This window comes from Parambassis ranga, chromosome 9, assembly GCF_900634625.1.
Source record: "Parambassis ranga chromosome 9, fParRan2.1, whole genome shotgun sequence".
Lineage (NCBI taxonomy): Eukaryota > Metazoa > Chordata > Actinopteri > Ambassidae > Parambassis > Parambassis ranga.
The window spans coordinates 10,837,167-10,863,633 of NC_041030.1; the positions used below are offsets into that span (position 1 = coordinate 10,837,167).

At 39.5% G+C, this 26,467-nt stretch overlaps 1 protein-coding gene across 2 annotated transcripts in view; it reads right to left on the reverse strand.

The window, feature by feature from the left end:
- Positions 1 to 26,467, reverse strand: part of edil3a (EGF-like repeats and discoidin I-like domains 3a) — a 90,907-nt gene that overhangs the window by 35,979 nt on the left and 28,461 nt on the right. For both annotated transcript variants that reach the window (XM_028414094.1, XM_028414093.1), the window contains exons 3-4: positions 23,519 to 23,647; positions 5,535 to 5,648 (exon numbers count right to left, since the gene is read on the reverse strand). In XM_028414094.1, coding sequence (XP_028269895.1) covers positions 5,535 to 5,648; positions 23,519 to 23,647 — 243 coding nt within the window. The remainder of the gene's footprint in view (positions 1 to 5,534; positions 5,649 to 23,518; positions 23,648 to 26,467) is intronic.

The following is a 26,467-nucleotide window of genomic DNA, read 5'->3' on the forward strand; positions in this document are numbered from 1 at the left end:
TGCCTACAAGCTGCCCACATTTAAAGGTAAAAACAGCTTCTCCTTGAACTTTTCCATTAGGAGACGGGCCCTCAGTCTTCTTCCCAAGGAGCTGTGGTCTGGACAGCATCATCCCATAAGCCAACAAGCTTAATAACAGCTGTAAATATCTTGCAGGCAAATGCCTTCAGACAAAAGCGCCGTCCTTCCTTCAAGCACTTTGTTTTTCTTCTTAATCCTAATTGGCTGTCCAAGTACATCAAATACATTTTAATACACATACCTGTGGTGAAATGGACTCTGGCAATGTTCACCCAATAAAAAGTTATTTTGTTCTGCACAACAAACACTTTTTGTTTCTATTGGAAAATGTATATAATAGAAAGCATGTGAAATCAAATGTAGAAGGAACTGTGGCATGTATAAGTTAAGTAGAATTATAAAATGAATAATAAATATCTAAAAGGTGCCTTCCGAAATGAGGATCACCTAATTGTTCATTTACACACAAAACATCTGCTATTTCATTCAAAACACGTCAAGTTTTGTGAGATCGCTCCATCTCTGGACAGATGCAATTATAAAATATGATATGCATGCAAATTGTATAGCTTCCTCTACAATTATAAGATAATTCAGCTTCTGGAAAGGCATCGTAATTGAGCAACTCAGGTGTGCCAAGAAAAAAAAAAAACACTAAACACTTCTGCTGTGGATGAGTTGTTAACTTGAAACCAGCTTTGGCACACTGCCATCAAAAATGCATCAGATGTGACTACAGTTCCTCAGAACTGTGCAGCTGCAATGAGACTGACTCCCCTTACCGTGTCATACATAACTCATTCGCATAAAAATAGGTTTGAAATTGGTTTAACGTACTTTGTAAACTGAAGGTAAAAGAAAGTGACACAAACATGGTTTGAATTTCTGTAATCAATGAGGATCCACGGGCACTGAGTATCATTACACGTCCTTAACATCAGAAGAAAAGTCCTAAAAACAGCAACACAGCTGTACTGATGACGTGCAGACTGACAGATGCTCAAGTTTTAATTAGTCTTTATGTCAGACGTGTTGTTGACTTACTGTAAACATAGTGTATTATAACAGAAAAACTATTATTACTAACTATTTACCCTGATAGGTATACAGTCACATCCAGTTCATGATGGTAATAGTGTGTGTGTGGGGGGGGGGGTTCCTCCTACTCTGTTCTTGGTGTTTATTTCTAATGACAACAGGGATAAAAGCCATAACACTAGTAACAAACAATGAAAATTGGTTATTCCTCCTTTATGAGCAGTGGTCTATCTGTCCTATTTGTCCCAGTTCACAGTTAATTAAATAGTTATGTGTAAGAGCCTAAAAACCACAACACAGGAAAACACTGTGGGAACTTGGAAGCGTTCCAAAAGAATGAGGACACATCAAGCGCAGACTCTATCCAGGGCCACAGCCTGGCTGAACTGTAAGTGTCCGTGTAATCTGGCCTTTGGGGGAGCCTGAAGCGATGGTCACCTGAAAGCTGTGGTGCTGCCTTCACCGTTTAAGCAACACTCAGCACGGATTTCAAACCCGGCACTCTCTCACACACCGACAGGAAAAGCACACATACCAGCACAATAATAAAACTGCTAGCACCGAAAGCTGTGAGAGGACTTTCACCACACAAGAAAGCCAAGAGTCAAAAAGAATGGAACAATGAAAACAACCCTAGCACGACTTCTCCAGCTGCCGAAACAGTGGGATTCTAGTCAACAGGGAGCCAGGGAGACAGTGAGTAATGTCTGAGGACAGCCCAGCAGAATTGTCTGGAGGCTGGGAGAGAGCAAAGAGTTTATTTGTGTGTGTGTGTGTGTGTGTGTGTACTGACAGAGATGTGTTTATATATTCCAGTATGGTAAAGCACTCTCGCTTCACTAGTTCTTCCTTGAATGTGACTCACAGCTTCCAGGCTGATGAGAGGATGGTGTAGGTGGACGCAGTAGTGCTGAAGCACTGAGAGGCTTCTGATTTTCCGATATGTGGTGGAGGAGCTTAATTTGGTCCTCTTATAAAGTCTTGCTGAGGATATACAGCTATTTTATTTTGTTTCTGGATGTGCAGTTTTAAAGTAAAGATGGAGCAGGGAACTGTTATTGTGTTAAATAATCAGATAAAGTAATCTACCCCTTTAATTAATTGAAATACTGTGGCTGTTACCAGACCGATTTCATTCATTAGTTTCATCCACCAATATGTTTAAAATACACACCAGATAAAATACTGCATTTTCCTCCCTTATTAAGGTTATGCGGTCATGTCTCTATTGCTTTTCTTCTCTCTTTTTTGCCTCTTAAAAATATGTGTTTTTTGTTATTCTTTACTAAAGTAATGAAAATGAATATGTACTCCAAAGACTGAATGTACCCTTGAGGGCTCATAAATCAATTTCTCTAGTGCCTGATTTACAGGAGCACATCTCAAACTCTAACAATATTTTGCTCCTCTAAAATGTGTTGAACATGTTCCCTTTATTTTTTCTTTGTTTTTATTTTTTGCTTAGCTTAAACCAACAGAACATGTTTGTTGTAAAATTAAAGGTTTTCCTCATGACTAATAGAATGAGCAGGGCAGCTTGTTAGCTAACCTGTGTCTGCAATCTAAGAGGTGAAGGCTGTATCTCTTGAACAAAGGTGCAAATCAATACGAGCCACACAATATTCTTGATGAATCCTGACTTTTAATTTGGATGCTGCAGAGTTACACACCTAAATTAAGCTCCCCAAAAATAAGACAGGGTATATTTTTCCTCATTAGGGCCTGCTGTAATAGATCAAAATCCAATGTGTGAAAGCATCTACACACTACCACATCATCACATTTGTCTAGATGTTGCACCTCTTGGGCAGGTCTTGTTGTAAGATATTCTATGTGGATGTTGTGACAAGACACTGCTGCAGAGCCATGGTCCTTCTCACCTTGTGGCAATGATGGGCCACTCTTAACGAGCTGCCTGCCAGTCGTCCGTCAGAGCAGCAGAGCCAGCCAGCCCCCGGGCCTTGCCCTGCTGGCCCCTGAGCATACATCAGCCCTGCGACAGCACACATCACTAACACCACCACTACCCTGATGTGACAGCTGAATCCATCTCCCACAAGCCCTACCTACGGCCTAAACAAATTAGTGCCCCACTGAAATTAATGCCAGCACACCAATACTAATGAGCGGCGCAGCAGAAAGAAGGGATGAGGAAAAGAATAATAAACACACAAAGCAGATGTCGGCTATACCACAGTGGGTCCACAGGTGACAAATGAGTGAGTGAAATGTAGCTGATACATTTAGATACATACACAACTCGCTGCCATGTGCTGTTATGTATCTAAAACAGACAGCAGCATGTTTTTATAGAGATAAAAACATAATAATTAAAGGACCAGTGTGTAAGATGTAGCGGTCAAGTAAATCCCTCCCTTCCTTTTCCAAGAATGAGCCTGTATGATGTGTTGTCATTGTCTCTACAAGTTGCCACTTTCATAGATGCTTCCATGAGCTGATAGGTTTCAGTAATGTCTGACCACCAAAATCTATCCAGTTCATGAGTCCAAACCAACATTTGTGCTAAAACTGAGAAAGAAATAAAAAAAAAATCCATAAAAATCTGGGAAAACAGCATGCGCATGTAAGTGTTAATGTCTAATTACAACAGTACACAGAGGATCAGGAATGCCAAATGTTATCTCACTCTATTTTATGCCTTCCTGTAAATTTGAGTTCCATTCTTCTTAAAACTGAAGTTGTATTGGGTATAATACTATAGATGTCCACTGTACAGCCCAAATCACTACAGGTGCTTTCACATAACATTTTAAAACTGATTTCTGGTGTAGTGTTTATCTGGTTAATCTGTTAACCTTCAATGATCTGTTCAGACAATGTGGGATGAAAGAACAAGCCAGAGCAGATGAAGAGTTCTTCTTTCACTGTGGAACAGAGTGTACAACACAGTGTTGTATGTTTACCAGGGAACCGACTGAAACAAAGGATACATTTTATTCATCACAAGGAGCTCCATTTCAGTTTAATAAATGTTTTTGGCAGTGTTGATACTAGTGTGTCTAGTTAACAACAACATGAACCTTGATTCAGGCCTTGGTTTGGAAGTGTGAAGAAGCCCTTACTCTGCACAATAGCTGTGAAAGTATCAGGCTAGAGGTAATGTTTGTTTAATACACTGTACAAATATTGACTTTACATGAGGAACTGGAAATTAACATTGTTAAAGATAAAAAGGAGCTCAGCAAACATGCAATCAGCAAGACTCCTTAACATCTCATTTTCTCACTTACTAATCCAATCTGCTCGGTAAGGCTGTGCCTATTAGACCCAGTTTGTCTACACTCAGCCACATAGTTAGTAAAAGAAACACTCAGCCTCTAACTTTTCAAATGTGTCTCTATTTCTAATGTAGCTCTGCTCCTGACTGCAGCAGTGCCACAAATCTGTCAACAAACAACAGCGGTGCACCTAAACGCCGCTGAATTAATGTATGTGTAGCACAGTGCAGGGGATGCAGCTAGGGGCATCAAGTCCAGTGATATATTAATCCCAATGTGCTCCTAGACTGCAGATTAAATCCACACAATAGCATAATAAACACATGAAGACCCGTTTGATCTTGTGGGCTTCTTGTAAAAAGAAAGCTAAGTTTGATTTGCTTTCCCCCTTTCTCTCTTCAGAACCATTTAAAAAAATGAAAAATGAGTGCTTGCACAGTTATACAGTAGTATTAATTACATACACTTACACAATAACATTTTGTTTGTCTGAACATGCATAATTCAAATACCTATGTATGATTACACAAATAATTTTTGCATTTTTAATTTAATCAAAAAATTAATATTATGATTAAATTTAAAAATGCAAATAAATGGGGTTTGAATTGAATTATTGTGTTGCTTAGATCTCATATTCCCATATTAAATCTGTCTTTGACTCAATGATTGTATCTAAGGAGACATCCATCCTTTTATTCACAAAAAACAACATTGTGTGACTTTACTTCACCTCACGCATTATAAATGTGCAGTAATTATGTGAGATGATAAACACTCACTGATAACAGACAGAACTCTAAAGGACGTAGGTTGTAGATTCATTTCACTTAAGCATATGGTTCTTTATGTGTGATGGTGCACATGGAGGCTCCTTACAGTTATCAATCTGCTTCACTTGACAGCTCAACCTTCCACCAAAGTGACTCCTTAACAGTGAGCAGCCAGGGTGCAACAGACAATGCTCTGCTGGATCTATGACTAATAACAGCAATAATAATGTCCTCGGGACTTTAATAAACTTGCCAAGTTTTCATCAGAACACTATTCCACTCAATTGGAGGTTTGATATTCTTTATGGTATTTACAAGCAAACACACTTTGATCGATCAGTTTTCCTGGATAATACTACCAACTGTGCAATTACTTGCAGCATCGGGTTTGCTGTTAAAATCAATGTAAAGTTGTAAAAGAGTTAAAACACAAACATTACAGAAGAGACACAAAGGCACTTACTGTATTGACAGTTCCTCCCCATGTACTCCCCTGGGCATTCACAGGAGTAGTTGGCAACCAGATCCGTGCAAATGCCCCCATTCTTGCAAGGGTCCCTTTCGCATTCATTAATATCTGGAAGAGGTGGAGAAAAAAAATATTTATATATGTAAAGTTGCATGCATTTATTTAAAGCAGGCATGTAGGCAATTAGAAAGACTTCATTCTCATTAAAATGCATTGGTAGGAAGCATATATTGAATTTTCTGTGTGTTACTTGACACTGGCTGCCTAAAGAAGCTCTCACAAAGACAAAGGTTCCTTGAAAATAATAAATCATTTAACTCCCCTGTAGAGAATAGTTACCACGGTGTACTTTCTTTGTACTTTAAAACAGAGTCAAACTGAGGTTGGTATTGGTCGACAGATAAACCATACTGATCTAACACAGATCAACACTGGTTAATCTGTGTCAACTAAAACAGAGCAGTGACACAATTTTTGTAGTGGCCAAGTAGCCTGCACTTGTCACACATGAAAACCTGTGTCCCAACTATTATCTGCACTACAATCACCTTTGTTCTGTAATCGCTCTGTGAAACAGCTTTCCTCTTATCTAACCGAGCACACTGACAGAGCTCAGGCCCGAACCCCGTCTGCACCCTGTTCTCTGTCAGAGGGAGAAATTACCAGAAAGCTTTAGAAGGGGAAGTAGGGGAAGAGATGAACTTTTGAACAGTTTTGAGAAAATTTCAAATGATTTCCAAGCTTGCCTATGGCTGCTACAAGACTTCTAATCCTTTAAAAACATACCCTGAGCTGTCTGTGACTCATAGGTACATTTTGGCTTCATGAATATGTAACAAGTCTTGAGAATTGGAAAGCTTTAAGAAAGTGAAACATGATTAAAGTGAGTCTGTTACGGTGCTTCATCTCTCCGAGATGTTATCTGTATTATCTGTAATAGTCACTAAGGCACATTTGTAATATCTCTAGATACATCTTTTTTTTTCTTGGGAAATGTCTCAAGCTCCAGAGAAATACAGTCATGGTCTTCACACATAATGGTCACTGAGGTACTGTGACTGGGAGCGGTAGCCTCCTTAATATGTAGCAGAGCTGAATACTAAAAAAATAAATAAGGAGAAAGAGAGGGAGAGTGAAAGAGTTTGAAAAAATTAGATATGTTTTGCAATTCTCCCTTAAAATCCATGAGGGACCCACAAGACAACATATTTGGGTGAAAAGATGAAATTGAGCTGCAAAACCATCCCCAAGGACCATAAAAAAAAAATAAAAAAATAAGTGCAGGTTGAACTTGAAACACACATCTCTTCCCTTTTCCTTTGTTCAGTCTCAGCCCAGACGTTAAGAATTGTATATTATTTTAAACAATGTCACACTGCTCTTGTCTTTTTTTAAGTCTTCAAAACAATGCCTGCATTGACTTGTAATGTGGCGACTTCCTCCCATTTCAGATACAAATGATAGTGAAGCCACTGCACTTTTCTTAATCTGCACTTTTATGAAAATACATTGACGATGAAACAAATACACTTCAAACGAATGTGTCTCACTTTTAGTGCATTACTCCCAGTAAGGGACAGAGGGAGAGGGCTTAAAATAGGTCTACTTGCTAGCATGTTTTCTTGTGCCTTGGAGAGCACAACAAAAGAGCACAAATTTTCACATCTGGTGTTAAAACATTTCTCTCTCTAAAGACTACATGAACACACAGAGCAATGCTGGACACTACGTACTCTATTTAATGATGCCTTGTGAATGGTAACACAAAAGTAAAGCTGTAGGGTCTCATGTACATGCTGTGAAGGAAGCTTTGTACTTTGTATGGAAAAAAGAGCCTTATTTTTGACACTGCACTCTATGCGCAGCTGTTTTTCACTTTATCGTTGACATTTTTGGAGCAATACAAAGCTCTAAAAGTATCAGTTCACAGCCAGCACAGTCTACAGTCTCCTTAACATTACATCAGCATTACCTCTTTTTCATTGTCTACTGGGATCCTTATGGTTTCTAATTATGGCGACACAGGGAACAATAACAACTTTATTACACTTAGTATGAGAATAGATGATTCCTAATACATTTTTAAGTACTTTGTATATAGTTTGATCATATATATGATCATTTGGTGTCAGTTATCAGTTGTTACTGCTAATTCTAGTAACAGCATGTTTTTAATAAGATTGAAAATCCCATATTAAGGCACTTATATTTACCCATGTTGTCGGTTTTTCTCTAACCCTGGTGGTTTTTAACTGTGCTTTAAAGAGCTAATATGGGACAGTCTGATAATTAAAATCCTAAAAATAGCCAGCAAAGAAAACCTGCCTCTTCTTAACACATCATCAGCAGCAGAGACATGAACAAACAAGCATGTGTCAAATGGAAACATTGATTATGGGATGTACCAGCAATCAGGAGTGTATATGTTTTAATTAATTCCAGTCACCGGGACCTTACAATCATGTTAAAAGAGATTAGAATGAAATATACCAACTACCCCCTGCCTTATGAAGAAAAACAGTGTCAGTTTAGCTTTTCATTTATTTCAGTAACTCCAATCTTCAAGAGCCACAAATTGTTAGCACTATCTACGAAATTATTATTATTAATCAAGGCCCCATATAACAATAATGTATTTCACGTCACAATAATTTGTACAGGGAATCTTTGGTCACTATTAATTGCCTTACTGAAGCGTTAGAACAGAAATGTGACTTTGTAGTCACTCGAGAGAGTGGGATATAAGTGAATAACTGAAATTAAATAGAAACTTTAAAATCGCAGCTCACAAGCTTTTGAGTGTAATGTGCGGAAAGTGAACACCGTGCCCTCCACATTGGTGAGTGTTCTGCATGCAGCATGAGTCAATTCGCTCGTGAGCACTTAGATATGTGATGCTGTTGCTAGCCTTTAAGTTCATATACTGTTTTGTTACCACCAGTAAGTTTAGATTCGGATGTAAGCCGAGTGCTCGGGTCACTCAAATAGCCTGGAGCACAACAAACCACAGAGAGGGGAAAAGACAGCAAGCCCATCTTGCAATTTGCTTTCCTTTTATGAGAGGCCATCAGCCCCTGGGACATCAGTGCAGGGAAGGAGAGACTTGCGTGAGAGAAAAGGGATTACTTCAAGGAATGTAGTTAATCCACTTGGTAAAACCTCAAGAAGATAAGTACGTAGAGGATGAGAGGAACAGAGACTATGAGAGAAAGAAAGGAGAAGGTTAAAGAAGAGAGGAAGAAAGATGTGCTAGTGAGCGGTCAGGTGAATGAACTCGGCAGACACAACTTCTTCTTTAGCACAGTATCAGGCGGGCATTCAAGGAGGTTCCCTCACTGATACTAGTCCAAGTCTACTCTGCATTCAATGTGTTAAAGCTTTAAATCAGGTAAAATAACATTTTTCAATAGATGTTTTCAGTTAAATGAGGATAGCGTTCTATTGCTAACAACATTTAACAAGCCAGTTTGAGTAAAAACGTCTACAGTAGATGGATGATGAAATAGCTGTAATGTTTTTGCTGAACCTCTGCCAAAACCAGCCCATCCTCACCTGGGAACTGTAACATGAGCCTGACATTTCAGTCCTTGAAAATAGAACATGTGTGCGTATTCCTCTGGGTGAGAACAACACTTGACGAGTGAAAACACAGCGTAAGGCAACACAAACTCTGCACCACTGAGTCAAGGTCTGCCCCACTTCTGCCCACTGTCCTCCAGCCTACCTCCGAATGTGGATCTTTTCACCTTCATCTGCCCCATGACCAGATGACATTGGGCAATATGTCCATATATTCCTTTAGTGGCATTGTGGCTGAAAAGATTTTACCTATTTGGTGCAGCACTGGATTAGCATGTCCAAATCTAAAAATATTACTCTTCCAGTAAAGGACATATGTTTCCTTCATGAGATATGGTGTTTCTCTCAGGAAACGAAAAATGGGTCTAGTGGGCCTTATTGGCAAAGAGGGAGATTAGCCATAAAGCAAAGCTCCTGATTCACCATTCTATGTCCCTATACCTTACTTATGGTCATGAGCATTGGGTCATGACTGAAAGGTCTGTGGATAAAAACCTCCACAGGGTGGCAGGGCTTACTCTGTGACATAGGGTAACAACAGGAGCTGATCCTCCACATTGACAGGGACCACTTGAGGGGGTTCAGGTACTTGACAAGGATGACCCTTTGACTTGGTGGGATTATATTTCCCAGAGGGCCTGGTAGCCACTGGGGATTCTAGCTTCACTAAATCCCCCTGGAACTGAAGGCTAAGGACAGGAGGGGGTTTGTGTATCTCTACTACCCCTGTTGTTACTGTGACACATATGAACTAATGAATGAATAAATGACTGGACTGTACATATAATCATGGACAGAATGTAAGTCAGTACAGTCCCAGCTACATGTAGAAAATGAAGGGGCTTCATCAAGTATAAAAACTATGAAAAATAAGGCTCTCAACCCCCCAAAAATATTGCTTTGGCCTTCGCTCAAGCTCTCATCGTGCTCTCATCAATCCACTGGAGCATCTTGCTCCCTGGCTTTTCTCCTCTACTGCTCTCTAAAAAAAGTGTCTCGGTCGGACAATAATGAGAGCAATGAATAGTGCTGTGTGTCAGGAACTAACACTGGCTGTGAGTGCTAAATTGGCTACGTTGTGTCGAGGGAGCAGGAACAGGTCTGCAAAAGGAGGGGGGTCAGCGGCCCTTTTGAGCTGCACTGACCTCTACAGCGCCTGCACCTGCTAAAGCCACACAAACACTCACACACCAATGAACCTGCTTTCCAGTTCATTCAACAGTGGAGGTATTGTGTCAAATCTTAGGTTGCTTTATTATTATTTTTTTAAAGAGTGCTGTTTTTTTTTTCAATGGAGGTCAAATTTTTACTGTTGAATTATATCAAATGTAAAATAACATGCTCGGTACTTTAAAACAACAATATAATCAAACAGATGATTGCACAAATGCCTGCTAATAGCTTGTAATCCTCTCACACTTGTAAAGCCCCCAAACTTAATTAGCTGAATGAAAGGTAACATCCCAGCAGTATTGCCCTGACATCTCACCCACTTCCTTCATTAAATTACAGTCAGATGTTGAGTAAAACTGGGTAAAGCCTTCTTTTTTCCCTCTGCCAAGACACTGTAAGCCACCCAACTGGAGGCTTGTCAAGACTTTGTTTTCATTGTTCTCACTGTGTTACATCTGGACTCAGTTTAGCCTATAGTTCTTATGAAAGGTTCATCTTATCTTATATTTTCTTTTTTTATTTCATATTACAGAGCCAGCAGAAACACAAATGTTTGGTAAGTGAGCTGATACTCGTGACCCTTCTATCTTGGCAAAGAGCAGAGGTTTGACCTTTATGGCCAGTGATCGACTGGGATGAAGTGGACAACCGGTTGTTTATGCCTGCCACATAATTAACCCCTGACCTTGAACACCCGCATTTTCTTATAAGTAATCATCCCTTTTTTTTTCCATGGTGGTTAGGTTTTCCCCTGAGACGTGCTGCTGCCTTGTGATTCATGGTGGTCCTGCTCATGTTGGATAAGACACAGCAAAAAAAAAAAAAAAAAGAAAGAAAGAATCTGTGGGCACAGTGAATTCATGGGGGAAAGAATGTATAAACTACAGGCCATGATTTACATGACTGAGAAGGAAAGACACATATATCAGTAGTCTTGCTAAGTAAAGGTATGAGAGGGGGAATTTCATGTCAGATGATAAAGATCATTGATTATATTTGTATGGAGTTCACCTCAAGGACATTATATACAGTATCAGTTCTGGGCTTACATACTAAACAGCACATGATCATGATCAAAATATTTGGTGCACAGTTCTGCCGTGCAGGTCATGCTTACCACACACTTGTTGCTACCATACTGTAACATGATAATAATTCGAACACATTCAGCCAATGACAGAGCTGCACTTTTGATAACAACATCTGTCTGCTCTCCTATTCCCTCTGTGTTTTTTTGTGTGCAATCCTTATGCTTATTTATTTTGCAGAGCTTCCTCATCCCCCACTCATTGTTGGCTGCTTTGATGTAAAACATCTGCTCTTATCTCTGCGGGAAAGGTGGGACGCCACCATGATTTGTATTAACAAAGTTAAAAACTTATTACCAGTACAGGTCAAAATATTTTATTATGTTTATTCACCTGTATTCCACTGCATCATTCAGTTTTTCATGGATGGATGCGTGTTGAATCTTAAGCATACACTGCCGATGCCTTTCACGTTCACTTGCACACACCAAATGTATAAGGTATCTATGCTGAATATGATATTGCTTGCCCATGGGAATTTTCGTATGAGTGGTTCTATGGTGCTATCGAACTTCAAGAAGTGCTGACACGTCCTTATGTATGCATCTTTGTATAAGGGCTATTGGCTTTGAATGTTGTGTTTGACAGGTCTTGCTGCAGTGAAATGTGTCTAGTCCACACTACACAAGGCCGAGACAAGCCCTGTCTCTCCAAGTTCAGTCAGAGATAGAAGATAGAACAAGGAAGTGCCTGTCTCCACTGTCAATCTGCACTGTCAGTCTACCTTTGCTTTACCCATGCCATTGAAGTGACTATCATCACACAAGACAGGATTCCTATCCAGTGCCTGATGAAGTCACACAACCGGTTCAAAGGTAGATTTAACGTCACAAGCTGCATCCTTGAAATGTGTTTTCACTGTGATATATCTTGAGCTTTGGTCATACACATCCAGGCTAAGCATGAGTATTGATTTTATTGATCGGCTTTGCACCAAATCTCATCACATATGCAGGGTGGTATTCACAGTGGTGCATGTCGTATGTGAATGCAGGATTAAGTGTGGTGTATTCCAAGGACATGTTTTTTGAAGTGGGATTAGTCTACTGAGAAGTTATTCACAGCTGTACTCCAGAAGGCCTTGAAAAGGTGTCTAAGAATCCACTGCAGAGAGGCTGGAGTATCTGGGAAGCACAACATTCATCTTGCAGACTGGGTAGGGGGCTCTGGTAAAGCTGGAATGTGCAGAATGTGAAGAGCCCTTAGCTCAGCGGAAGAATGACACTCGGAGGAAAGCCTTAAGTGTCATTTTGAGCTTACATATGGGGCCTGCACAGCAGGTGTGTAGGGGGAAATTCTGATCAATCTAGGAACAATAGAGTCTGATCCACAATCTCCTAAATGACATACCAATAAAAAGGGAAAGGAGGTGATGGTGAAGAGTAAATGCAGCTTAAAGTGGAAAATAAAAATAACGAGAAACTGCAGAGGCTATAATACTTCTGCTGTTAAAACTCAGGTGAATTTAACAAATATAACTGCAATATGTTTCATGTTTCTGTGTCTGGGAAATTCCACATCGTTCCCCATTCCAAAAGCTATTGTATAATTGTTTTTTAAAAAGAAAATAAAAGAAAGAAAGCAGGAAAAAAAGTCAATCTGCATCAAACCTTGGCAGGCAGTGCGACACAAGCCATTCGAATTTATCCTGCAGGGACACTGGATGTTTGACTGTGATGAGAATGCATGTTTCGCAGGTGTGAGTTATAAAACTTTGGACGGAAAAAAAAAACAATAATACAAGGTACTCTTGGGTGCCATATATATTATTCTGCATTCTTGCTCACTAAGAAAGTTTTGCAACATTTAGATGCAACAATAAGGCCTGCTGGGTTCTTCAGAAGAAGAGTTGTAAAGAATTAGTTTCAAACGTTTGCTGTTTAGCAGGGACATGCTCGCATGATCTGTTTTCTGACACCCTCAGATCACCAGTTGCAGCTGATTTTCACTCTGTCAGCAGCATGTGCCATGATGGTGACTCTTCGAATATAAAAATCTGTTCCGCTCCATGCGACCTCTGTGATATTGGATTAATAAATGTCTGTGAGAGGCGGATACAGCCTGCAAATTGTGTGTGGTTTTACTTAGTTGCTGCAGGGAGGTCTCACCTCTAGGACACTGTTTATCAATATATGTTTTGCCTGTACACCCATGAGGACATTCTTATGTCCAATCTATTTTATCACTGAAAAGTGAATAATAGAGTGGAGATGCTGTACGTGCACTCGAATAATGAATTTAAGCATTCGACTCCCCAACGCTATTTTCCAGGCTCACTACTGCTGCGTCCTATAATGCAATAATTGCAATTGGTTTAAAAAGACCAGTGCTGAGACAGTACTGTGCAGATAGGTGTGGCTATTTGAGACCTAATAACATTTAACTGGTTTACCAGGGGATCACCTGAAGTCTGTAGAGTTATCTTGGGACAATTAAAGTTTATCTTTATGATGCATGATGCTTCTATTGTGGCTTATTTACAATCAAATAAAATGCACAATTATTTAAACATTAAGACATGGCAGTAAAATAGGTTGACATACATATACAAGAAAGAAACGCTTGCATCATAATCAAATCTTTAAATTATCTATAAGAGAAAAGGGGAGAACCTTAATTACTCAAGCATATTTTAATATTGATGCCAGGTGCAGCCAGATTAGGGTGCACCCATGCTTTCAACAGTGAGCAATTTCACAGTAATTTAAATAATTTCTTTTCTTGCTGACCCTTTCTCTGAACTCCTCTTTTCTGTGTCTACTGAACATAAGAGGAGATTCTTTAGTTAAAAAATGCTCTCATACCCATAATGATCAAAATTCACATCTTCATGACCATCAACCTGGATGTCTTTTGTCTGTTACACTGAACAGACTGAGTGCGGAGCAAAACAATTCTGATAATAATTTGGTCCACACTGACCATGCAAAATTAATGCAGCTCTGGGTAGTCGTGCTGAACATTTTTTAGTGTTCTGTTTTGGCTGCAGTAGCTGCCAAAAGCCCTGGGCAGGACTGAGTCGGACTCTTTTTCCGCCATCTGGGATTTAGAACTGCATCTCTATTTATGCTCTGGCCATCTGCCAGCAGGTCCATCCTTACTGCAAAGGCTAGGAGGCGACAGCACAGCTCAAGTGACAGAGGAGACCTTCCACAATTAGGCTCTGGTAACAGCTCGTTTCATACAACTTCTCCTCCACAGGAGAGATAAACCATTTGAATGGGTGCTCGAGGGCTGAGAACAAAGAAAGTACCACTTTGTTAAATTAAGTTCAGGTGCTTTTTTGGTAATTTCCATCTCATTATTTCACTAAGTTTTTGTCTTCATAACCTCCTCACCACCAAGGTAAAACTTTCAAAATGCTGGCCTATATTTTGCTAACAAGACTGCACTTCAAACCACTGATCAGGATATTGAGTTTAGGGGCAGTCTATTCCACTAGTGTGTTTAAACTGTCTAGATTAAAAAATCAGGTTGAAAAAGCCCAAAATTAAGTGAATGATAAGACAAAATAGATCATCTTGGGCTATTATAGACAAAAGACACTTGAGAGAGTTCTGGAATACAATACGTCTTCTAAAACAGGCCGGTAATTTTTAACCAAAAATGAAAATTAGTAGAGTAGTCCTGTTCCAACAATGCAACCGAAATAAAGTAAAAAGGAAAGTTATCCATCGTAGACATAGCAGTACTATTCACCCTCTTCACTCAATGTGCCACCTTTTAAAAATATGTTGTAGGTTGCAGTTTTACAACACATAGAACCCGGTCCTGCTACACAGATCTCGAGAAGGGGTTAAAACCAACATTGCATTTTGAAAAAAATAATAATAAAAAAAAAAATGTCACTCCTGTAATTTTTGCTAGCAAAGCACCACCTTGCTAACAAGAAAAGGTCACTTTGCCTCAAAGTACATTTCTGCAGCAGTTTTTCCTTTGGCAGGGACTGCAGTAGTGCTATCCGAGGCGCATATAGAAAAGGTGAAGTATGCATGTTCTGTTATCAGTAATGGGCCAGAGCACAACATTCATAAGACTAACACTGACAACATCAAGGCCGAGCGCAGACATCCAGATAAAGAGTGTCTGGTGCCATTCATTATATTCAGTGAAACTTGAGGGGAAAAAAGGTTTTGATCTGTCAGGCTGAGGGCTCCATCTGAAAAGGCTGAATAAAATATTGGTGTCAGTTGCAGAGAAGAAGTGCTCCTAAACACCTTGATTCTAGCTTGTTCCCCCGCTTGTTATCCTAACTGCCCTCTGACAGAGGCGAGATAGGGTCAGCTCCTCCGGGAATGGAAAGAAGGGGCAGCATTACCTGAGAAAATAGACATTTGAAGCTCACCACTGATCTTTGACCAGGTTTTCTTCTTTGTGGATGCATCTAGACAAACATGCACAATAAAGAGTGTGCATGGAAAGCAAACGAGAAGCATAAATACTGTAGCAGAGAGGAAATATGATTATATTATAAAGTATGCTTAGTTTTCTGTTTATACATTGCAAATATTAGATGGACAATTATAAACAGACTTATTTATGCATTAACTGGTGCCTGTAGTACTGGTGTAACTCTGAGAAAAACATAAAAAAAAGAGAACCCTTGCAAGTTTCTTTGTATTTTATCCGTAGGGGTTAACATCCTGTGGATTTCTATATAGTAAAGATTTGCCCAGATGCACATAATCGTTGCTATATTGTACCTAGACCATCTTTCCACCCACCTACATATTCCATATGTGCGGAGGCCCTTTGAGGCTCACTGCAGGAGGACATGAACAGTGTTAGACCTCAACAGAAAAATGTGAGAGAACCAACACTTTCAAATGCAATGGTGAGACAAGGGTCCTGTCCACATGGAGACGAGCGTGGGCGTATCCACAAAAGTTTTTTTTTTTTTTTTTTTTTTTTTTTTATCGTATGACCATTTCAGTGTTTTAGCAGCCTGAAAAACATTAACTTCTAACAACCGTTTCCCGGAGTGGATACATTTCAAAACGCTGTTTCCATGTTTCGTGTGTACGCCCAATATGCAACTCTCCTTAGCCTCTCCTTAGCCCGAATGTGCTCACTTCAACAACAAACTACTGAAACTGTTACTGTTTTTACAGTAAAATCTTCTTCTCCTCGAGCAGTAATTGGAGAACAACTACTAAGTTTCTAGATCCATGGTATTCTGTTTACATGGCACAAGTTTTGTCTGCATGCCTCATGTCTTCTTTTCTGTTTTTGGCGTGTGTTTGTAGAATATGTTACAGCGCCACTCATAGGTCTGGCATATGTACTACAGCATCTTCAGTGGTTTTGTTTGGATACGTGTGGACACACACATTCACTGAAATAATGCCATCTTTACGACAAACGTTTTTGAAACGAAAATGACTTCGTCCCCATGTGGATGTGACCTAGATTGCACTCCAAAGAAAACAACAATTTGCTTGTCAACAGGGCTGAAGCCCATTTCGAATAAACTATTTATATTGTAGAATGTATTTATATTCATATTCTAGCAAGTGCTGGTGCCAAAGACAAGTGCTGCTACAAAAAGCCGCTCTTCCCCACGACACCATGATTGTGCCAGATTGACAGGATGCTAGGAATAATTTAAAGAGCATAAAAACACAACAAATTTAAGCGAATAGAGCAAGAAGGGTCATCTGTTATCTGGGAACACTGTTGTCTTTAGAAGTCATTAAGCACATCGCCCGGTTGAAACACTAAGCACACCATGAGCAGGTGTCTGCTGATGCTGTACAATAGTGCAGTACAAATTACAAGTGATGGCAGTAAGCTACACAACACAATAACACAAAAAAAACACTCAAACACATATAGCTGTGACACAGAAACACCCATGCAGGCATGCTGTATCACATCCAGAATCTAAGTGGGTGACCACAAAGGTGCTATGCTCGTACTATATGACCCTTTGTTAGGGCGATATGCCAGACGCGCTTACTCAGATCGTGAGCCAGAAAGGAACTGAAAACTGCCAACAACACATAGTACCCTGTGTGGGTGAGAGCTTCCCCAGCTCTGGATGTCACAGAAGCCTCCATACACACAGAATTCATCAAAATTTTACAGAGTAATAAGCCAAATACGCCTTCACTACAATCTACAATGAAAATAATTAAGCATCTGTCGAGTAAGCCTTAGCCGGTTACATTATGCAAAAAGCTGTTTTTATTACACCATTCTCACATCAGCCCCGAGAACAAGAAGACAATCAGCCACTTTGAGAAACAATTGTAGCAGTGAGACACACACTGGCACTAACCTTAGAAATAATTTTTTTTTTTTTTTAAATAAAATTACAATGACTCTTTTCATACCTTTAATAAGTGTTTAGTTTAATGTTAATAAATGTACTATGCAAAGCACGGAAGTATTCTGTTATTTTAAATATTACCTCTAATCCTTTAGACAGAGGTAAAAATATGAAATCACAATTTACTGACTCTTCATCACTACAAAAAGAGGATATCTGCTGTTCCCAGGGACACAAATGGGCAGTGCTTTGAAGAAAGAAAGACCAAATGTGCAGAAAACTAAAACAACATGACTGCCGGGCCCACAGGCATACCCGTCTTTCCATTTTGATCTGCAGACACCCTTACCATCTCTCCGCAGCTTGTTGATCAAACAGCTCTTGGTTTGGCTGTGTGATTGTGGTCACTTCTTTGACTGTTTGGTGGACTATAGACCCTTTCCCCCAGGAACCTCCACACTCATCTCTTCCTGTAAATGCAGCTTTCTAGCCACAGACTGAGAAGCAGTGGGTGGGCTGTGGGATTGCGAATGCAGTGTTGGAGATGGTGTCTGGAAATGGCTTTCCACACAGCACTACATCACAGCAATCTAGCAGTGGGGAGAGCCTTGAGGCTACCAGTGCTCACAATAGCTAAAAGATCACGTCATAGCAGTGGGGAACTTTTTTTTTTTTAGATCTGTGATGACCTTGGGAACATTTCACCAGATCCGACAGTGTCAAGTAAAAGCCATTGAAGACTCTTGAGTGAATAACCCACACAAAAACTAAGAAATAGTGCTGTACTGTCTGCTTGTCTGAAATAAAGCTCCAGTTATGTGTGTTGCATTTCTGACCTAAGTTCTACATTTAAGCAATGGCACAAGTTATTATGATAAAACAAACTGGTCCTTAAACCTTATTCATGCTAATTTATGCATATAAACATAAAAGTAAGTCTGCAGATTAGCATAATTTCAGTAAAACTCCTCAACTGTTGTAACCCAGAAGCTAAGACGAGACAGATTTCTACCTACAAGTACAAACCTTAGGCACTGTGACTAAACCAATTCTTCTGTTCATTTTGAAAGTAGATTAACTTTCTATGGACAAAAGTACTCCTTCTGCCTGTTTACCAAGTTTGTCTTTAACAAACTTTTTAACTCAAGTTCTACTTAAATTGATCTAAATCCATTTAGCTAAGCCTGCCCCGAAAACACAATTTTTCAAACTTGAAGTGAAAATCCGCCCAAAATGAAATTCAGCTATACCACTTATATGACCCAAGACAGTAAATGGATTTCTGTACATGCAAGTTTCCTTGCAGCTATATAAAGAAAATCTAGCAGCAGCACTTTGAGAAGCTTCATTACTGATATGAATACGGAGATGATTTTGTGGACACAGAGACAATTTGCAAGGTCATTTTCTGGAAATATGGTAAGTATGGTAAGTAAGTATTTTCTGCCTCTGAACTGTGATTATGTGACTAAATAATGTGGATAGAAAGTAAAAACAAACACATTCAAGTCCATATGTTTGGCATTCTGCTAACTGTCAGAAAAGCAACTGTGCATTAAGTGAAAATGAAAAACACACAAAAAAAATCATATCCAAGCTGCTTCATTCACACAAAATTCTGCACTTTCCTGCAGGTTTGTTCAGATATGTGGGCGTTTTTGTTTGTGCTCTAGAATGTGACTCCCACAAAACAACCAGAAAATAATGTTTTATTTATCTGATTCCCTGCGTTGTTACAGGTAACAGTGCTCTCTCTCTCTTTCTCTCTGCAAACTTTATTGTTTAATGAAATTTGGGGAATATAAATACATCTTTACAATAGTTAGAAAATATATTTTTTTTAACCATTTCTGTACCATTTTTAAGGACCAGCGACATTTAAAGACACCTGGCATCTTTGCTTCAATAGTACAGCATCACTCTGAAAAGATATTAACTGCCTCACTCATGGTGAGAGGAGCTGAAAGCCAACCTCCTGTGCCCTGTCAGCGGCCTCCATGGGGGGAGTGGAGATATACCAGCTAACAAAAGATCCATCTGCCATCACAAAATTTGTTAGATCTGCAGTTGCAGAATCACCTCCTGTTATTTGGTCATATATTTCTAAAAGGAAAGAAGAGATCGGAAGAGGTGTAGGTAGCCATTTAGCGGGCAGTTGTTAAGTAAAGTGAAGTGTGTTTCCAGGGGTGGAGAAAGTGTTGAGTGAGACTTTGCAGTGTATCTATCAAGCAGGGTCTGTTGATAAAGTCAAAGGTTTTAGACACTACTAATTCATGCTGCCTCAGGTTGTACTTATTCGTCTTTTCTTTTTCTTTTTTTTTCCTTTTTTCTACATATTACATAGTAAACGGAGCATAGAAACAGGTGAGACTGGGAGTCAGACTTTAAATTGATCTTTCTTGCATACATAAAAATCCATGTGAAGTTAAAAAAATACACAAGAAACTGTCACCATAGGATACCTTTACCTGTACCAGCTACATGTGCACTGACCACATCACTAATGCAAGTCTAAATGGTTGACCGAAGAAAACCTTTATGGTGTCTCTTGTCTTGATGAAAGGCAGTTTGGGATCTGCCCCCAGTGAATTGACAAACAGTAACGGTTCCTTGCAGCTTTACATCAGACCTCAGTTAAACCCCGGCTTATTATCCTGTGGCAAGAAGCTGTGGAGGCAGCGGGACTAATACGCCATGATAGCAACTGTCAATACACGATCAAAAACGAAGGCCGTGCTTTAAAAAAAAAAAAAAAAAAAACATTTCACACTTCCTACATTTAGCCTCAATCAATCGTGCCCTGCTGGTGTGTTTCAGAAAGAAAGGCAAACACACATATTGATCAAAGAGGAAGATGGAACCCATTCAAAGGAGCCAGGAGTGGTTGGGCAAAGACTGAGATAGAAAATTAACATCATGCAGAGACTATTTAGCCAAATCACCTTGTTATGTCCTCATTTAGCATATTTATGGCTAAATAACTACCATACTATTTTGACTGTTGTGATTTTCTGTTGGCTCCTCACACATAGATTCTCACTCCCTAACTGAGAGCTTGGAGAAGCTTAGAAAAAGGCAACTCTGAGGGAGAGCAAAGAAGAGGGAGAGTTGTGATCAAGCACTGCTTCTCAAAGAGAAGAAAGGGCAACATATTTTCATCTGGTCTGACAACTTTTCAAATGCGATCCTGTACAACTAAATCCTATCAAGTTTGGTGATATCAATCTAAACAGAAGGCGGCGTGTTTCTGTCTACGCCCAGACACTGCAGTAAAATTTAATGCAGAGAAAACATATCTTTAACAGTTTACACTACATTTGTCCTTGATAGATGAAGAACGTGGGCCCTAAAATGATCCGCAACCTCATGACGTCTGAGGCAATCAGTCCCAATCTTCACACTGTGACAGTTTATTACAGCGTTTGGCTACCTGCCCACTAACACCGCACTTGTTCCCTTGTCACCAGAGGGATGTGACACTACGCTATTGCAAAGATGAATGACTTTGTGATGATAATAATGGCTGCAACAATAAAAGCAGCAAAACACTAACCCATAGTTAACCCTGGTTTTCTAGTAACAAGATACTGTGAGGTTCCATTGCCTATGAAGTGGCAGACTGAAATGAACCTTCTCATGCTGTGCCGGCACGCTGTCATCGCTTTCAGCTGTGATTGTTTGACGTCTGCCCCGAATGTGGAAATCTAAACACCTACAAGGTGACTCACTCACTAACATCGAAATACACCACTAGTCCATCAGAGTGGTCTGAAATGAAAGCTGTACTTCCCCTAGTTGTCCGTGTGTGACATCGTTCCTTGCTGTGCTACATAAACCTGGTTTAACAGACAGGATGTGTAGTTCATGTATTTAGGATGCCGTTCAAAGGTGTGAAATTGGATTTGGCTCTGACAGAGCAAGGAGATACAGTATTAGGAGCAACAGTCAAAGCAAAATATAAAGAAATAAAAAAATACTAATACAGTAGTATTACTATTAATAGTATACAGTAAAATCCACAGCATTTTTTTCTCGCATAGCTTCTTTTCATCAAGCTTGTCACTCATTAAAAGCCTAAACTCCACACTGTAATAGAGCCAGCTTAGCTGTCATCCTGAAGTAACAATTCTTTATGTGCTTTCATAATTTAATTGCAGGAATTATTCAGATGCAGTTTTGATTATTAAAGTCTTCAGATATAGAAGCTCCATTCTCTCTTAGCCGCCCTCTTCCATTCAACTGTAATGACCGTGAGGGAAATTGGCAGGCATTAATGTGTATTTAGCCCGAATCAGTTTCTCACCACCCTAAAGGCTTAATAGGAAACAATAACTGAATTATGACAGCAGTGCTAGCCAATCGCTCACAATTCTGGCTGCAGACAAACACAACGACATACTGTTGATATAGTGACTCGCTCAATTTCCTTTTATGTTTTCGGCCTTTTAATAAAACAATGATCAATGACTCATGCTGACTGTACACAGATATTTCTTTATTTGTAACCGTGTTGCTGTCTTGTGTAAGTCTCAGCACCGTGGGACATATATAGATGATTTTTTGTAGTATTGTCTCTCTGTCTCCTTGTCTGTGCCTCTCCTTTCTTCTCTTTCAAACCAATATAAGAATCCATCTCACCACACAGTTTGCTCCATGATACATTAAATCCATTACTTACACCTGCAATGAAGGACAACTGTGTTATGCGGGCTAATGCAATGCTCAGCCAAGCACACACAGGCAGGGGAAACCACAGGACTTGGCCTATATATCATACTGCAGGATTTAGCAAGATTTAGCACTTACAGACAAAGCTATTTCCAAATCCTTGGATCCATTCAGCATGCAGGATATGAATGTGTGTGCTTGATGCTGTGTGTATTTGTAGTGCTGGCTTCCATCTGTTACAAGACTTCAAATGTACTAAGTTTTTATATTGAGAGAGTAAATAACAGGCTTTTTTGGTAAGTGGTGCTGCACGTAATATTGACACAAGCAAGCCTTGATACCGTCTGATATTTGCTGTGGAATTGACTTCAAAACTGCTGAGAATACACTTTGAAATGTCAGAAAAGCTCACATTGCTTGTCTAGCGGCTGTCACGAACACTTACCGAATCTAGACAAAGACTAGGGAAAGCTTTGCACAAATAATCAATACAAGTTCTTGTTGTTTTAAGAAAAGCGGCATTGTTGATTTCCTATTGCTTTGCTTTCTTTGTTTGTAAAATGTAGGAAGGCAGCAGCTGGTGTGTGAGAATTTGTACCTCACGTTTGCATTGGTGATTGGCCTTGTGCACAGATTCAGAGCACGTGGCCTTAGGCTTCAGACAGTCAGTTTCAGCACAACATTAATGGTAGCTGTGGTGAGAACAATGCTCCCAGTAAAGTGTTTTCTTTATCGGCAGCAGAAACCTTCTGACACCAACCTTTAATAAAAGCAAGCTCAACAAAAGAAAGCAAGTTCAGCTTTTCCATTCTCCACTAAACCTACCATCTTTTTGCTGAGGTCATCCTTTTACTTTTGTCAGCTATGAAACATTTATTCACAGAAGGAGGGTCATTATTTTCTGTCGGAGATCAGACACATCATGCTCCATGTTACTATTTAGTTTGTGAATGTATTTAACCTGAGCACTAACTCTATGCATGTTTTAGGCAGGAACACTCTACAACATAGGTCAGGCATATGTCCTTATATAGCCACTCGAAAGTGGAGTCAGCTGGCAGTTAATTTTCTTCTAATTTGTTTATAAAAATAAGGCAAAATCTGTCCTCATGGGCAGGGCAATGGAGGATCCAATACGGCGGAACACTGAAAACCTTTGTTGTGCTTTTTAAATGTTCTTTAGAGAAACATATACTTACTGTGTTGGCAGTGAACTCCACTGAAGCCTGGTGGACACTTGCACACATAGCCAATAAAGGTATCGCCCCTGTAGGTTTCACTGATCTCACATGTTCCTCTGTTGTGGCAAGGGTTTGGATGGCAGGGGCCTGCGAGGAGAAACAGAGAAAAAACAAAGTGTGAGGACAATGAGATGCTCATAATGAGCTGCACCTTTTACTTTCTTTTTTTCCCAATGTAATTAAATCATATATTCACTCTCGCGCTGTTTGCCACTATGCAGAAATAAAGTCGCTGTGTCAAGAGTGACAAAAACACACTTTGACAACCTCAACCCAGCAGTGATTTAAGAAACTTAATACAACCCAAGGTGCATATTGGCTGTGTGTGTGTTTCTGAACACATTTACAGTGAAAAAGTTTGGTTGCATAAATTACACTGAGACCTTGTAAGATAAATAAAAGTCTTTGACAGGCAAAACTAAGGATGACAGGAGAGTGGAAAAAAGTCTGGCATTCAGTGACTGCTGCTGGTCTCTGTGGTCTACAGGGCGGCCCAAGGCACCATCTCAAAATCACTGAATATGTCGCCTCCAGGAAGGAAACACTTCATTCTCACAGCACTAGGCATAAAGCTGCAAGGTACAGCAGAGCACTATCATTTACATGCATGGAAAAGTATACGGTAAAAGAGTTCTGGAGGAGCTGGAATTCCACATTTTTTTGGTTTGGTGAATACTTAAATGAATAACTGAGGCAGTGAAATTATTATACAAAAAGCCACAACAACAAAAAACAGGCAATTAGTAGGTTATTTGTAAGATTGTTTTTCTGTTATTAGTCAGCACAATTACACAGTTTGTCACTTTAATAGGCCAAATTTCTTCATTTTAGTCTGTGCATCCCCAATCTAGGATCAATACTGTGTTTATATTCCACAATGCATACACCTCAGGTTTTAGTGTAATTATCATTATCTAACTGAAGTAGTATAAGTATTGAACAATCAGCTAGTGATGATTATACCATGAATCCCAAGAAACTGTTCACCTCCTCCTCACAAGTTAATAATAGTGTGTGTTTGTGTGTACACACTTTTATTGATGACTTCTCATCATTGTTTGTAATCTGACTGGAAAGGCAGTCATGGGTGTAAAGCATGAATCGAAAAGGGCAGAGACCACAACCCAGGTGGAATTCAGTTTTAAGCACTCGACTGGAGGAGGTGTTAGTGGCGGGTTGAATTGTTTTAGGTCTGCTGGTGAGAATATAAGTGGCTTTTGCTGCTCCACTGATTTGAGGCTTATTGAACAATTAATAAATGACCTGAGGCTTTGAACAAAAAAGTGGAGTATACACTCAAAATACCCAGCACATGGCTAACACCATGAATTGTAAAACCTCACCTAATAAAATGTCTTAATTGCAGTAGTTGTATGAAGAGAGCTGTTCACACACATATGACTTAACATAGATGACAATGTTTTTATTGACCTCTATTATTATTATTACTTCATTGTGTTCCAGCACACAGTGTTTCCACATGTTTCAAAAACACTACAACAGTTCAGGTTTTCTATTGAAAGCCCACAATAATAATGCACCTCATGTGAGGGTTGGTAAACCTCTGAGCACAAAAGGCTCCTTTGAGCGAAACACTAATTTGTAAGGGAATTCATATTCATAGCATATGTATTCTTACTGTTTATGTGCTGCCCCATTCATCATTACCATTGTTTTCTCTTCAGATGTAGAAAACACTGGGATGCTTTGCCACCAGTGGCTACAAGCTTTTAGGATTTAGCATACAAAAGAAAAAAATCGATAAAAAAAGCTCAAAGTTATACTGGTAATGATTAATAACTCTTTCTTTTGTGACTGTTTTCTGTGTGTGTGTGTGTGTATTTTTTTCCTCTCTTTGAGACCAGTGACGATCACCAAGGTTTTCATTCATGGTTATAAAAAACAAAAACGTACTATACAGTGCACCCTGCAGTACGTTAATTCACTGGCAGTGCCCACAACACAGTGCCATATGAATGTCATCTAAAAATCTTACTCAGACTAACCTGCAGCATGGGGCCAAATGTAAATGCTTTGACGCAGAGTTATTGGTTTCATAACTCAAAGGCTTGCCAATAGCTGTCTCATACTTTATACTGTGAGTTTTTCCACTGCACTAAGCCAAAACTTAAAAAAGCTGGATGGGAAAACTTTACAAGTCTCACACTGGATGTTGGCTTTAGGGACATGATGAATATTAACAAGACTGATGAGAAATAAAAATATATTGTGTTATCATATGTGATCAGTCCAAAGCTTGTGAAAATAAATAGAGTAAAGAGAATAAAGAGTGTCCTTTTATACTCTTCTTATCTTTCTATTCTTCATATTTTAGAGTCATATATTACTGTTGACGGGTGAACTGTGCTTTGACAGGTCTCTTATTTCATTTTAAGTGATAAGCAACAAGAAGAAGTCTCAGGGGTGAGAATATTATGCCCTCTTAAGTCAGCTTGACAAATTAAAAGCCACAAGCAAAACATTTGACAATGTCAGGTAAACGGGTGCAGCCTTGAATTGTGCACTACATCATCTGGCCAACCATTCAAGACTAACGCCGAACCCAGAAACTATATGGGCTGAAAATGAAGTCACTAAGGAAAATAAATAAATAAACATCACTACCTAGCTTATTGTGTTCTCTCGTTGGAATTAGCAGGCCCCTGGATATGAATTACAAACGAGGTAATCCTATCGAAGTCACGTCATTTCAAAGCCAGGACCTGTATCAGTAGTAATGAGAGCAGTGGCTAATCAGTTGAACAGAAGAACGTATAATAGCTTTCGCAGAGGCCCTGCTCTCTGAGAGATGGGAGGGGTGACAGGTTTCAGGGCTGTTTTGATGTGACGATCTATAGTCGCTCCACGCTGTACTGACAGCTTCGCTAATAGGGAGCGCATAAAGAA